Source organism: Vidua chalybeata, chromosome 5 (assembly GCF_026979565.1).
Source record: "Vidua chalybeata isolate OUT-0048 chromosome 5, bVidCha1 merged haplotype, whole genome shotgun sequence".
Classification (NCBI taxonomy): domain Eukaryota; kingdom Metazoa; phylum Chordata; class Aves; order Passeriformes; family Viduidae; genus Vidua; species Vidua chalybeata.
The window spans coordinates 25,278,800-25,294,677 of NC_071534.1; the positions used below are offsets into that span (position 1 = coordinate 25,278,800).

The following is a 15,878-nucleotide window of genomic DNA, read 5'->3' on the forward strand; positions in this document are numbered from 1 at the left end:
AGCTGCACAAGAGACCCAGAATCTATTATTAATTCTACTTTTCACAAAATGGCTTAAATATTATTCATTTGTATTATGAGAATTGTTAAGGAGCTTGCTCCCATGCATTTTTGTGTTCCTTGCACACCACTGCCACTGTCGCTCCAGGTCCCCCATATCCTTCTGCTTTGTAATGTCTTCCTTCCCTTCCCCCTCACTCCCAAATCCTCTTCTAGCTGACCTTGCTGTCCTTTCTTCCCCCATCAGGCTGCTCTCTCTGCTACTCCTTAAGGCTTGTTCCCAGACAAAGGTAGTGCTCACGGACTTGTGGTGGCTGTGGTGAAAGGGGTCCCTGAAAGGGGATTGTGTTGCTTTGCTCCCACCTGTGCGTTCCAGTCCTCTGTGTCCCGTGTTTCCTTCAGGCTGTCTCCCAGCCTTCAGCAATACAAGGCAAGAGGCAACACTTGCTTCAGGGTTGTCAGCTGGAATCTGGATTTTCAAAGTGTGCCTTGTTTGTGTCCGTACTGGGAGTTGCTGCAGTCACCCGGTGTACTGTAAATCCATGCTTTGTTTTAGCGTAAGCAGATTGTCTTGCAGAAGGATGAGCCATAAACTCGGGCTCCTGTTCTCTGTCTCTCTTGCTTTGTTAGAAAGTGTATGTTACTGAACAAAGGCAGAATTAACCCCTTCCTGCCCTGAAACAATGATTGTCCCTAAGCTGGGATAGTGTTTCTCAGATATTGAGTATGGAAAAATCTAATCTTTCAAATCCAAGTAGTTTTCTTCTGCTGCTTCTTCTGTTGACAGTGTCACAGAGTCCTCAAAAGTGTAGTCTGAACAGGCAAAGCAGGCAGGAAAAGGGAAGGTGGAAATAATATCTCTGCTTATAAATAGTGTGGAGAAATGACAGCCAGGGAAAAAAGTGATTTGCCTGCTGTCTTTTAGGAAGTGGATGGGAGTGGATGGTAAGAGAAGCCAATTCTGTTGATTTCCAGTCCTGTGGGGTTTCTCCCCACCTCCTTCCATTTCAGCTCCTAAACATACTATAGATTGGAAAGGGGATTTCTGAACTTGAGGCAGTCCAACAATTTTGTGTAAACCTGTTGTTTTGTGCTCCATAAGAGACATCACTCATTCATGTAACAGAAGAGCCGTTGCAGCAGATAAAAGCATCTCCATGTTGCTTTCCCCCCCTGTTCTTTGCCTTTTTGCTTTCTTGTCTTTTCTGGGATAATCATGTTTATTCAGAAAATACAATTATGGTTTCTCCCTTTTTCCAGACGCATATGCATGGACACCAAGAATATTCCTCCTCACCAGTATTCCAGATGCCGAGGACTTCAGCCAGGCAGCCCTCGGCACCTCCTGCTCAGCTTCCACACAACAGCCTTCAGGGCCAGGGCCTTTGCTACACCACCAGTTCCACTGAGGACCTCCAGCCAGGTCACTCATCAGCCTCTCTTATCAAAGCAATTAGAGAAGAACTTCTGCGACTTTCTCAGAAACAGACAACAGTGCAGAACTTCCATAGTTGATTTAGCATTCCATTGCAAATCTGCCAGGTATCTGCTTCCTATGGAAGCAAAGACTTAGAGGAAATCAGCAATGTTGTTCTCACAAAGGAAGGAACTTCCACAGCTCTGTTGACAGTACTCTGGAAAAATCAAAAAAGGCAACAAAATGAGAATAGTAAGGAGAGATGGGGGACAAACAGGAAAAATCATCAGTGTCATCACAAGTAATATTAATTAATCTGCTAATATTACGGTGCTCCTCTTCTCTCCTTACACTCATTCAGGCTAACATATAAATAAAACCATAGGTCAAGAACTCGGTACTCCAGCAACAACAACAAAAAAAATGACAGGAACTATCTCCAAGAATGATAGACTCCTTTTTCTAAGGAAGTAGGTGAAGTTTTTAATGAACATTTTGCAAGAGATTACAAGTATTCTTATCTCTCCAGTGCTTATGGGGAACTGGTTTGTGTTGCTGTTCTGGAGGATTACAAACTGTATCAACTCAAGGGTCTTGAAGGTCCAATCTCGCATAGGAATCACTTTGGTTGTCAGGAACAATGGGACTACTTAGAATAAAAGTCTTTATGAGTTACTTGTATTAAACTGGAACGATAATTGTTACAGCTCTGTGGTTCCGAATGGAGCTACCCTCTGCACTCTTCCTTGTTTTCCTTCTGGTGCTGAAGCTTCAAGTGTTCCTTCATCTTCAATGTTTGCAAAGTGAAACATTGGCCTTGTATAATTAAGAAAATATTTGTAGACTCATTCAGGCTGCAAAAGAAAGCAAAGCATCCAAACAGGAAGGGCTTGGTACCTAATTTGTTTAAAAGTTACTGAAAACTGGAAGGGGAATACTCAGCCACATTTGAATTTGGGGAAATGTGTGTGTATATCTTTGAAAAACCATATTTGCATACTAAATGCTCTTGCAAGACCAGTGATAAACCATTGCCACTCTGTAGTTTGCTTTGTGGACAGAAACCAATCCAGCCTGACTGGTACAGGGTCACCAGCATTATGTTATAAATTGATGTCCTAAATCATTGCTTATGTTTGGATCTGAATAATTTTAGTGGAAGTCAGTGACAGTTTAGAGCATTAACATAGGCTTAGATTTGCAGTTTTGAGACAGTTTCTATATTTATACTTGTTTCCACTGTCCCTTTGGACAATGGGTAAGCATTATCCCCATGGTAAGAATGGTACGTGCCATGGAACTGTTTGTCGCTGTTTTTTTCAGAGTTTTTATTTAAAATTAGCTATGAATTTACTAATATTGGCCATTGCATAACTGTAACTGACATAATACACACAGACATTTTGCTTAAGTCACGATTGGTTGAAGTGTTTTCATTTTCAGGTCAGAGTGAACTAAAGCTACTAAACAGGCACAGAGATGGAGGGCAGGCTCAGTGTTGGTGAGGAGGCTTGGGAACCCTACCCTAGGGCAGTGGGCAGCAGGAGAATTAGGTGCTGCAGTGCAAACATGAGCAAATGGCTGTGGTCAGGGGTCTGAGGAACAGAGATCTGCCAGAGAGAGCACTGGGCAGCCAGGCAGGGGCTGCGTTTGCCTCTCTTACTGGGGCAGAAATGGCAGTGGTGAAGTACAGGTACCATAACACCAGTATGGTGTTGTGGTCCTTGGCTACCACATCTGCTCCTGGCTCCAGTGTACGGTTCAATAAGGGCAGCAGCACTAACTCAGACTGAAATTAAAACAGCTGGGAGGACATGGTGGAAGAAGTCCCCTCCATACCTTACTCATGAAGTGTGTCCATCATACTCACAGCCGAAACCAAAACCTCAGTTGCTTGCTGAGGTGGGAAAAAAAGGTGGTATGTTTCCCTCTTTGCTAGGAAGCTCAGTTATTTTTCTGTTTACCTATGATCGTCAAAAAACTGTATGAAACTGTTTTGAGGGACTTAGAGTAATGAAGCAGTATAAATTAATTTCCAGTTCCCTGGCCTATGTGTAAAGCCCTCATGGGCACCAGTTGAGGTTTGAAAGGAATCAACACCAGCATGGTTCTAACAGCAGTACCAACAGGTCACTATGATTTGAATTTTTTAAGTTTTTTGTGTGATAGTTCTAGGATAAAAATAAACATTTCTTTTCTGCCAACTTTGTAAACATGACTGTTGCCAATACTTCTGCAAAATGCCAGGTTTTGAAGAATGAAGAGTGTATCAGGCAGTGTTCATTTGGTCGTTTTGACAGCACTGAAGACTGACTGTTGCTAAGTGTTCCCATTAAAACCATCTCTTTCAGACCCCACGTCCTTCTCCAGTTTAATTCTGTAGTGAGCTCAGAGACTGATGCTTATAATCTTAGCACATTATTATGACCTCATTTCAAGAAAATGTGGTCTTCTAGGAGGTGAATTAATTTTGTCTGGTTCCAGCTATTTAAGAACAATATCTTCTCCGTGAAATGAGAGCTTTGAAATTTAGAGGTACTTAAGCCATTTCTTATTAATTTTTTTGCTTGTGATGGTGATGCAGTTGTGAAATTCCATCTTCTTATATTTGGATGTGTATAATTTCTCTTTTCAGTCCCTAATCTTATGAAGAACACAAGACAAATACGTACTTGTAAATAAAAGGGGCTTTCTGATGAAGGAAACCCTCTTTAAAACTTTCAACAGGATAGTAAAGTATAAGAAGTCAGAAAGCTGTGTTTGGAAGTTACGTTCTCAGATTGGCTGGAGACCTGATCCAGTGTCCAAAAAATTGGTATGGCCTAGTCTGTATCCTCATATAGGAAGAAAAGTAACACCAGTTACCAGCCACCAGTTCCAAGAATGGCTTTAACAAGGGAGAATCCACATTTTTTGCAGCTAGAGGAAAAGCTGTTTTTTTTTCGTGTGCTGCAGAAGGATTCTGTGGAATGCATGTGCCAGAATGTGTGTTTCCACTTGGAAATTCTGGGGGGACAAAATCTGCAAGTTTCTGCATCCCCATGTGCTTGAGTTCTTTAGCCAATTTTTTTTTTTTTCATTGCCCTATTAAAAGGCTGGAGGGGAAAACCAAACAAACCTTTTTTTCCTGAAACTTAAAGTATCCTATATTTAAGTATCTGTTAATGAATCTCCTGGTTTCTGAAATCACCGATCAGATGAAAATTTGGTGCAGACACAGAAAGCTGTTATCAACTGTTGCATCCATTTCCATGACTAAACCATCTGGTTCATGGAATCCTCGGGTTCTTCCTTTTCTTCACAATTTTCCTTGGCATTTGTGTTTAGTCTATGTTTAGTTTGGCATATAAAAGAACTTGGCAAGATGAGAGCTACATAATTCAGCGTGCTTGGTTTCCTTTTCGTGGCCAGAATGTTGACCTCCAGCCCGCTTCTTGATTATTTTTGGAGCTAAGTGAAATGTTACAGTTATTTTTCATACACTCAGTGTGGAAGGTGGGGCATGCTTCAGTACTATAAAATATTCTCCACCAGGATGTGACATGTGGTCCTGCCAGTACTGGGCTGTGGGCTTTTGACTCAGGGGAGAAAACCTTGCCTTCAGGAGGAACAAATTGCATAGGTGCTGGGCTGGAAATGTTAAATGTGGCCACTTTGGAGTAGTAAGTGGAATCTGAGTGACCCTTTGCAATGTACTGTACTTGCAGTGGTTTGGATCATGCTTCTTTCAATGGTTGGGGAGCAGCAGTGTCAGCCAAGGTCTGTGTGTATCACCCTGCACCAGAAGGCTGGTGTGGTGCTGACTACCCCAGTATGATGCGCATTCATGGACACAGGTAAATAGCCAGAGTGATCACCCAAAAGTGTATGTTCCTACAAGCCAGTGCCTCTAAACTGGACCATGAACAGCAGGGTTATGGCATTATCTTAGAAAGAGGCTGTGTGCAGCCATCGTAACTTCCCAAGAGCCACAACAGCTCACACTGTTGTTGTTGTTGTTGACTCATGGCTTGACAACACATTTGGTGGATTACATAAGGAAGCTCGGTGTATAGTCAAACCCAAGGGAAGCCACCAGTTTTGTGATGTGCGTGACAGTAGGCAGCTGAACTCACTTTTTAAACTTCTGTCCTCACTACATTCCTCACTTTTCCAGCTATCATAGTTTCTAGCTCAAGGAAGAAATGTGCATTTTCTGTCGCATGCCTGAACTAGTAGTTCCCTGTGAACAGGTGCCAGTCCTTGAAAATTCCCTCTTTTGGCCAAGAGATTTGAAGTGGCAGGATGAAGAACATCTGTGCCTTTGAAGTAGGGGCATTTTGTGGGCCATAATTTTGCAGATGCAAAAAAATAAATGGATTTAAAAAAATAGCACCAGTTTGGTGTGTTCGGAATATGGACAGAAAGCTGGAAATTGATTAAAAAGAAAAAGGATGACATCTGATTGTCAGAAGGCAGAGGGCAGCAACCAGATCTCCAGGACCACCTGTGACAGTGTTTTGTAAAGAGAGACGAAATGTTAGGGATTCCCCCTGGCCCCACTCAAGCAGAGTCTATGACAGCCCCTCTTTGAAGTCCTTCACCACTTGCAGTGCTGGTTTGTATGGGTGAGGAATGTCTTGCATCAGTGAGACTCCCAAAAACAGTTCACCATGGCTGTGGAGTTTCTCCAGGACTGTTTAGATGTGCCTAGAGACAAGCAGCAGCTTTGAATCACTTAAATGTGGAAATCAAAATCCCGTTCCCTTTTGTGGAGGGTATGTTTTTCTCTTCCTGTTAGATTTTATTTAGAAGTGGAGGAGACAGGGTGGGGATGTATTCTGCTGTCCCAGTAGACGTGTTTCAGTGGGGGCAGAACACGTTCAGCCTGTGACATAGGATTGGCAGGTCAGATCCAAGCATTGCTCTGCATGTTGCCCCTAGCTGCACCTGCATGACTTCCACTGGAAACCATGTAGTCACACGTATGCTTTGGAAAAATTCATCCTACAGATTCTTTGGTGCAGTTTGGGGTGCACTTGGGAAGATGTTCTAGCTTTGCCATACAAGTCCCAGGGTGAATTTACTTACACAGTGTAAGAAACTTGAGAAGCAACAATCCCATGGAGTTGCGCTGCCTTTTAAAAGATACTTTTCTGGAGTAGAGCTGCAGTCCCATGAATCCCACTGAAGACTGATAGATTAAAAAAACAAACTACATTAGTATTAGGAAATATACACATTTCTTTGCACTTTGTAGTTTGTAGAGATGGAATACTTTGTCTTGATTTTATGTTACTTTTTCTTGGTACCTTTTACATATTAAATAGTTTTTTACTTTGTAATGGCCACTCCTGTTTAGTTTTGAGTAGTTCCTACTCCATAACTGGAAGTTTGTGTTTAGGCTGTTACATCCAAACTGGAATAAAGTATCGGCACACTTGAACAAATGCTCTGAAAAATCTTTTGAAACTAACACTAAACCTCCTTGGATCCCTGACATGGTGGCTTTCAGGTTCACTTGCAGAAATCCTCTTACTGCTACGTGTAGAGTAGGTGAAATGAAGTGAGAACTAAAGAGTTGAAAGACGAAAATTATTGGCTTACATTTCCAGATATATTCAAATATACACGCTTCTTAAGAGCTCTGTAGTGTTCCCAGGAAGACTTCTCAAATATTTCCATCCCAAGGCTTCTTGGAAGTTGGTTTCCTCATCCAGGCTGTTGGAAGGTTTTAGTGCATGATTTAAAAGCAGTAGCTGCATATTGTTTGTGTTTCAGGAACAGCTCTTTTGTATTCAAGGAGAATTAATGCTATGTTATATTTGGCAATGCACAGTGCTCTTTTGGTCCTAAAACACAGATCTGAAAGAAACTTGACTAAAGAAATAAAATTTTTAAAAATACGTGATGATGAAAAAGCAGAAAGCTTTTATCCGTTGACTTAAGGAAATAGGAGAAAGAGCTGTGGATTTACCACCATCAGTGATTCAGAATAATCACCAAATATGAAATATTTCCAATTTAGTGCAGTACAGGTGATCTAAGCATCCACAAACTTCTGGACTGATTGCTGGATTTGTGTCCATGCAGTCCTGGATAAAAGGGTTTCAGGTAAGTTGCTTTGTATTTTGCAGGGAACACTCCCAGACAATTTCCATGGATGATTTTGATCCTGACAATTATTTCTGTCTTATATCTGGGCTAGATGATGGCACAGGAGTCTCCTGTTTTGAAGATTTGTAGATGTGCAGCCATGTATTATTTACATCACTGCTACATTTTCCTGCACTCCACTGCCGTGTGGAAGAAAATTTGCTGGGGTGCTGGGAACTATGCTCTTGTTTTTGCAGAGTAGAACTGGTGAAGTTACAAGAAGTTTTTTTGTCACTTCCAACAGACAGCATCATTGACATAACACTGCCTACAATAGTCTTGCTCTGCCAGGGAGTGCCCTTTCCTGCAGCTGAAAGAGCACTCAATACTAGTGCCAATGGGCTTTATTTAGTCTTCTCAGGGAGGAGGTGACCTCTCTTAGCTAACATTGTCATGTCTGCATAGGATGTTAGCATTGCTCAGCTAAAGCATGGTGCTTTCTTCATGTATTTGAGCCCAGAAGGTTGCTACATTGGAACTTGCATAGTTTTGAACTGATCTTACTTACATACACAATGTGTTGAAACACCATGAAGGGGGAACAGTCTAATCGAGGTGGGGCTTTGCAGGTGTCTCCCTTCTCCCATTTAGACAAAGCAGACAGAGTTGTGGAAAACCTGAAGAAGTACTTTAAGTTTTGCTCCAGAAGTCACACTGTCAAGGTCATAATGTCAAACGGACAGGAAAAGTCACAAGTCTCTTACAGCTTTTTTTTTTTTTTTTTCCAAGCAGTTTGCAGACTTGGGAGACAATAGTGCATTGTTTATGTCGTGGTTTATTTCTGGCTGGTTTTTGCAAACTAGGAGTTGGAAATTAGCTCACTGAACATATTTGATTCTGGGACAGAAACCTGCAGTGAGCTTTGAATTCTACCATAGATGCCACAAAATAAGCAGAATCTGGAGTGTAAGGATAAGAGAGGGTGGTTGCTTCCCAAGAATGCCTATATTCCATTCCTTGGCAGCATTTAATGAAAATAAGTTTTTGAAATCCTAGTTTTTCTAATTACTTTTATCAAAATTCCTACAGAGTCCCAGCACAGAGCACCTTTTCTTACGAATTTAACCTCTGTCTTGTCTATGTGTGTCATGTGAGTAGGGAGCCCAGATGCTTGCCAGTTTTCATTCCTCTTGTGATTTGGCAAAGTGTAATCATTGTAAAGTGCAATTGCTTAATATGTAGTTCATTCACCAAAACCCAAGGATCAAGGCAGTGAGTAATGTGAGTCATTACTAGAGCAGTGGTACCTGAAAAGAGGAAGAGTCATGCATCAAGTTCCAATCCATTTAGTCTCAAATTCAGAATTGTTTAAAAATCACTAGTTGGATGTGATTGATATTATCTCCGGGCAAATTAAAGCAGTTACCTGCAATGCTGTGCTGCTGCTTTTCTCCTTTGTTATTAAAAGTGCTGCTACATGTCCCCAGTGCTGTGTTTGTCTGTCTGAAACACTTGCAGACCAGCAGCTTTCCCAGGTGCCATCTGCATCTCCCTTCCCTTTCCAAGCACTACATATCTTCATGCCTGAGATTCAGAAACTTGGTGCAGAAAATAGGAAGAACTCTGCTGATATGGTCAGAAATGCTGTGGTTCAAATTTGTGAATTTTATTCACACTTTTTTTTTCCCAGCCATCCAGGTTTCAACAATTTTCTTGGTTTTCTTTGTACTAAATCATAAGAGCTGGATTGGATTTTTTTTCCTCCATCTCATTCCAGTGAGGAACCTTTTGGTCCTGGACAGACAATAACTATTAACATTTCCATCATCATCTGGAGCTATCCCCTTACTTTTTAGATGTTTGGAGATTTGCAAGTTCCTACACCAGCTCAGTGCCACGAGGTTGTATGTAGCAGTCTGATGGCACCCAGATTTAATACAAAAAGGATTTATGCATGCTGATAAATCAGTGGTTATGCTTTGCCTCCACGGTTTCCTGTGGGAACAAAAATGACAGGCTTCCTGAATTACAGTGAAAAAAACCCCAAAGAACAAAACAAGGCATGTGCTGGATGTTTGTGTAGCTCCCTTGAAGTCAGCAGGGGTTGGACAGAATTGCACTGGTTGGGCTCTACAATGAGAGGTATTAAAACCTGAGTGATATTATTAAAAGCATGAAATAATACACAAAAAATGAGAACATCAGTCTGCAGCTCTGCTCATGGACCACTTTTATAAGGCATTGTACTATACAGTCATGCATATTTAACTTGCGCATTTGTATGTTTAATTTGTGCATCAAAACCAGACCACAGCCTTCAACTGTGACTCAATTGCTCTTAAAAGAGGGGTTGTAACCCACAACCAGTGCTCCTGTGTGTTCCCTGGCTAAAATTATTGCAGGAAATGTAACAGCAGACTACAGATCATCTTTACATTTTAGAAATCAAGTATGTATAATCCATTTCTGCCTACTAATTTCTGTCCTTATATCAATCTTTCAAGTCTTTCAGATGCAAATTTTTAAATCAGCATTTTTTATAACTGGCCAAGCCCCTGGAGCACTGGCAACACCATTAGGGCTTTCCTCCTCCTTTTGCTGAGTGGGTTGTTTTTCATTGTATTTGTGATTGCCCATAGGATCATACAATACATAGTGTGTACCTCAGAGAGTCCCTTTAAAATACTGCTTTGGGGGTTTGCCCTGTATTATGTGAAAACAGATAAGATGCTTACATTGATAGCCTTGGAGCCTGTGGAGCACTGCCACCTTGTTTAGGGATCCCAGACACAAGAGTGAACAGCAGTGACTTCATGAGATTCATTACAGGACTGAGTTTTTTTTAGTGACTTCATCAAATGACTTGAAAAGAAGCAGCTGTAGATCAAATCTGACAATGTCAGATGTCGGAGTAGGTGATGCAGGAAGAAACAACCTTGTCATATCAGATCAGAGGTTTACAGGTCACTGATCTAGAAAAAGTACACATTTTACAGCAGAAATTTATCTGTGAGTTGTATTCCATTTTTATACCTGATTTTGTGGTGACTTGGGTATCACTTCTGAACACAGGCACACAAAATCCTTGAGGGCACTACATTATATGACAAAATACAGGTTTTATTTCCTTTTGTCCCCCATTTGGTTGAGCTGGAAATCCTGAAAGGAAACTGCAAGAAGCAAAGCCTGAGGTTTAAGTCTACTACAATCCTTGAGGATAGCTGCACGATTTTGGAGAGTGTGAAGAATGAACAAACTGTGCTTCTAAAGGCAGACTTTAGGAAGCCCCACAGTTGCCCAGTTGTTGTGCAGCTCTTTGTGGCTGTTGCTCTCGTAGGAGATCTAGAACTTGCATCACATGCTAAAAACTCAAAAGACATGCAAAAGCTGTGAAACACATCCCCTCAAAGATGAAGAGTGGTGCCATATCCAGTGGGCACTTCTGTGTTCCCAACTGAGAGAGAAATGCCCATCAGAAGAGATCTGCAGAAGGCAGACATAAAGGCAGTAAGTGGAGATTTTTTCACAGTATCTTTCACATTGCTTTCAGACCAATGAACATTTTCTGTTATTAAAATTAATATAACAGGAAAAAAAATATGTATGTAGGTGGAAGATTTGTAGTACATGAGTGATTGCAGTGGTTTATCTGTCAACTCACTCTCTTTACATTTTGGTATTGACTGAGAGCCCTTTGTTTCTATAAGTTTGTATATAAATGAGACAGAGTTTGTTGTTCTGCTTGATTGTTTGGGTTTTTATGGAAAGAAATTGAGTGTCTCCAACACTGAGATTTGTGTGAAAATTACTTTTGTTTTAATTGCTGTATATTGAAATAATGAGAATTAAGCCCTTCCCTTTCAAAACTTATTTTCCTGACATGGACATCTCTGTTCAGCATTTCACCCTGCAAGAATTTTTGTCTGAAGTGATAGTAGTGGTAGGGAAGGTTGTATTTTCTTTCCTCAGTGTCTAACTTGTCCCTGTCCCTCTTGATGGGGGCTAGTTGATGAGGGACAACTGCCCATCACTTTGAAGTGGCCAAATTGTCCTGATCAAAGTGTTAATAGTGCCAGAATCAGTTGGAAGAGTCTTAAACTGATGTCTGTCATTTCTCACTCATAAAGTTACATACTGATGAGCTGATGGGAGAGTATAATTATTTCTAGCAGATAAAGATCTCCAATGGTGCTTTTTAAATTTAAAAGTAACTTTTTATATTTCATTTCAGTTGATCTCTAGCAGGTTTGCTAACCTTGTGTAGATCTAGGTAGGTTTAATTCTGATTTATTGTTTTAATAACAGATAGAAATAAAACTGGTGCAACTGCACCAAATCAGAGTTTGCAGAGAGGCAAACCCTCCTGCATGAATATGTCTTCTGGGAATCCTGTTTCTAACAATTCATAAGCTTTATCCATATAAACCAGTCAGTGAGAGTCTTTTGATCAATAAGAGTGTTTATTATCATCTTGGATAAATAGGAACAGTTTTGTGCATGAATTGGATATGCTGGTTTAAACCTGCTTGCCACAGATCAGCTTGGCTTAGTTTCTCAGGCAGGTGGAAGCTGAATAAATACAACCAACATTCAATTCCTGTAACACAGTTCATATCTAAATGGCTCTGAAAAATGAGTTTTACTTTCAAAGCAGCCCAAACCACCCCTAAGTTTCCATAAGAAACTCTTCCCATGAATCAGTTAATAGACACTTAAATATTGTAGGTTAGTGAGTGAGAAAGACTCAGTAAAGTCATTTAATTATTTCACTTAGTGATGTAACCCAGCCTATAGCTTAGTAATGGCTCTGGTAATGTTGATGCTCCAGAAAATAGCTTTATTTGCCCACTTTCTGTGTCAAACCCAAAGGTCATGCACCAGGTTGTCTCGGGGCAATGTGCTATATAGGCTGGTAACTGGTCCCTCAGCCTCTCCTGCTGTGCTCACAGCAAGCACGAGAGGGCTCAGGGAGAAGTGGGGGTTTTTGCACCATGGCATGTATGTGGTGGCTTGCAGGGACTTGCCTGCTTTACACCTTGGCTGGCAGCTCCAGCCTGCCAAGAAAGGGTGAAGCCTCAGCAGCTGTCCCGCTTAGATCTGGCCTTTTTGGCGGAAGGTGTTTTCCATTTCTTTTTTGTTTCTTAGCAAGTGTTTGAAATGCTTTGTCAGTCTGCCTGCACCTCGCTGCTCCCCAGTGCTGCTGTTTGCTGGCTTGCTCTGCTTCAGGCCACCAAGTATTTGGGTTCATCAGGCCGGAGTTTCAGGATCTTGTCCATGCAGAGCAGGATGAGGGTCAGAAACCAGAGGCTCCAGCCGACGGCCGCTGCAATCCACCCGTAGTCATCCATGCCCGAAGGGCAGCACGTGGCCGCTTGCCTGCAGAAGTTCACGTCTGATGGAGGAGGAATGACGTGAGCTCACGGGAGGCCAAGTACGTGACAGGTTTCCTTTACTAGAGAAGGCAGGTGACTTTTGCCATATCACTCTGCCTTGGCATCTTTCCCCTAAACCTGGCTCTTTACTTGGTGGATGACTCTGGAGTAGTGGTGGGATCTCGGGTTATTTGGGGCTGGCTGTTTGGGAAGGACCTCATAGGGCAGGGGAAAGAGGCGTTCTTGGGAACCCGTATAAGGCCTACAGGCAGTCTGGCAGGGAGCTTTAGGACACAAATTAGCTATCAATTAGTCTGTTCAAAGCTATGAGTCTGTGAAATGTACTTAAGATATCATACCATGACAGTGGAGAAGTCTTAGAAATGCATCCTAGAGGTTGACCCACAATGGAAGGCTTGAGAAGAGATAAATCCCTTTCCAGGGCAGCCCCTCAGTCACTGTGTAGACTCATCACCTAACTTTAACAGGTAGAAATGATTTATGAAGACTTACTAAGACATGGTGGTTCATACTCAGTTGTTGAAACATTGGAGATGTCCTCAGCTGCTGCCAGAAGGAAAGCACAGGAGAAAAGGTAAGTTGGATTAGAAGAGTGATGTTTGGCATCAAGCAGGAATATCTGAAAGCTGTAGGCCTTGTAGAGGTCTGTAGGATGGAAACAACTTGAAGAAATTAAGTTCCTGCCCCCAAACATTGCTGCATTAGGATATGCTTCCTTATCCCACCACTTTTAACACCAGCTCCAGAGACTTGCTCTAGCAGCATCTCTCAGGAGCAGGTGAATCACTGCACCTCTGCCTTGGTGTGACCCTGGCTGAGCCATTCTCTCAGAGCTCAAACTGTCCTTGCCCAGGCTGCAGGGGCAGAATGAGCAAGCACAGAAAGGGGAGACACCATTCAGTGGCACAGAGAGATCCATGGCCAGCAGGCTGTACCTCTGCCTCCTTTTGCCCTTAGAAAAATCCCAGGGTGCACAGGAGTCTGGCAGAGCAGAGGGCTGAGCCCACCTTTGGGGAGCCTCAGCAGGTTTACCAAGGCCCCAGTGGGAAGCTTTGGCTTTGCTGTAGGTCGGAGCATTTGAAACAGCTCTGGCTGGACTCCGGTTCATACCAGCATGGTAACCAGGTTGGAAAATACACCATCCAGAAATAAGTCACAAGGGAGAGAGGCCTGGAGCTTTGATGTAGGTTTTGCCTCCTTATCCTGCTTCCTACCCAGAATCAGCACACACACACACTGACACACCTCTGTAGCTGGTGTCCAGCTCTCCAAATGTGCACATGGTGTCACAGGCCAAACCCTCCTTAGTCCTCCTACTACCACTTTGCCTCTGAGCCTCAGTATGCTCCCTGCAGCACTGCTATCAGACCAGGACAGCTGCAGGATGCCTGCAGGGGTAAAAACACAAGCTGCACTGGTCCCTGTGCATCAGCACCTGTCTGTCCCCTGCTGCAGAAGGAAGCCAGGGAAACACCTCTTCCTGTGCTGCCATGAGCAGCACAGTTCAAGTTCAGCCAGGTAGAGTATGTCTTGCACAGACAGATGAAAAGTGGCCTGGGGAGGCTCTAGCAGTGAGGACTCCTGCTGCATGGAGAAGCTTTAATGTGCTGCTGGTCCACAGACCAGGCAGAAGCTATGAGAGAACTATTTCCAGTCAAGCCATCACTCTGAGCTGGTAATTTGGAATGTACCAGAGAAAATCAGCTCCAGCTTGATATCACCAAAGACTGCAAAATAATAGCTCAGGTTTATTTTCAGCTGAGGAAAACAGAACGGAATGAGACACATTTGACCAAAGATTTGCTTTGAGTTTGGTGTTTTCCAAGTAACAGCAAATAAACTGAGGTTGTCCTGTGGGACATGTTCCCCTTGGGGTCACCTGCTGTTACCTAGCTCTGAGTTTTGAGCTGAACCATCATCAGCAATACAAGAGCTTTCCCTATGGCCTCTGCCATGCTCAGAGTGGGCCCCTGGGCAACCTGCTTCAGGGAAGGGTCTGAGTATTTCCCATTCTTCTGTCTGATTCTTGTAGGATTTGCAGAATGACCTTGGCCAAGCCTATAATTTGTTTTCTCAGTTAATAAGTACCTCACAGAAGCACTGGGAAGAATCATTAAAACCTGCGTGTGACCTGTGGAAGGAAATACTGCAGAATGCCGAGTGCTGGTTTGTGTTTTTAGATCTTGCAGCCCAAAGAACAGGTTGTCAAAGCCAGCCCATCTTTAAACAGCTGGCAGGTCTCATTTGCTGCTGATATACAATAGCCTGGTGGGAAAGGAGCAGCTCACAGGTCTCATTTACATTTAGTTTTGGTTTCAGGCAACTTCGACAATTAAGGTGGCACCAAAGCCACATTTTCTGCATAAAGCTTGTAATGAAAGTTAAATCAGACTATTTTGATCTTAATGGGTGATATTGCAGGTGGTCCTTTGCCTCAGCAAGCAGAAGAAGGCCAAGTAACTGTGGCTCCTGTCTCCTTGCCGTTCAGTGGAGCAACCTGCAACTCAGTCACATTTACAGTAGCTCTAAAAAACTGGCAAAAGAACATCCCTGTACTGTGATGCTGTGATCAGTCATGTCTAGTAATTCTCATCAGCATTCATCATTCCAGCTCTTTATACTTTTTAGGTGAAGCAAGGGAGTGCCCCTTATTTTTAAAGAACAAATTACTGTCGGTGGGCAACACATGTAGGTATTGAGAGGAGCGGGGGAAAAGGGCAGGGTATCAAAACTGGAGCATAAGAGAAGAGAAATACCTGCTGAGCAGGAATCCCAGAGGGCAGTGGTGAGGAAAAGCACAGCAAGGGCTGCCCAGGGCTCACAGGAGAAGTGCTTCATGCCGAGGGTCCCGCTCCCACTCGAGTGTCCACACAGAGCGGGTCGTTGTTGCTGGCAGATCTGGTGCAGCAAATCCTTCTATGAGCTCAGGGAGCCGCTGTGCTGAGCAGAGGGTGGAGCAAGGGAGCTTCCTGCTGCTAGGACCTTGAACCTTCC

At 42.8% G+C, this 15,878-nt stretch overlaps 2 protein-coding genes across 3 annotated transcripts in view; one reads left to right on the forward strand and one right to left on the reverse strand.

Annotated features, from left to right (window-relative positions):
- KIAA1549 (KIAA1549 ortholog) overlaps positions 1-4,795 on the forward strand; it is a 140,815-nt gene extending 136,020 nt beyond the window's left edge. For both annotated transcript variants that reach the window (XM_053943318.1, XM_053943319.1), the window contains one exon: positions 1,260-4,795. In XM_053943318.1, the coding sequence (XP_053799293.1) occupies positions 1,260-1,514 (255 nt within the window). In that variant the 3' untranslated portion in view covers positions 1,515-4,795. The remainder of the gene's footprint in view (positions 1-1,259) is intronic.
- Positions 4,796-11,967: 7,172 nt separating this feature from the next.
- On the reverse strand, positions 11,968-15,722 carry TMEM213 (transmembrane protein 213). The gene is made up of 3 exons (XM_053943700.1): positions 15,641-15,722; positions 13,377-13,430; positions 11,968-12,883 (listed from the first exon to the last, which is right to left on the reverse strand). Exons 1-3 carry the CDS (start codon positions 15,720-15,722, stop codon positions 12,714-12,716), a joined length of 306 nt encoding a protein of 101 aa, XP_053799675.1. The 3' UTR covers positions 11,968-12,713.
- Positions 15,723-15,878: the final 156 nt, after the last annotated feature.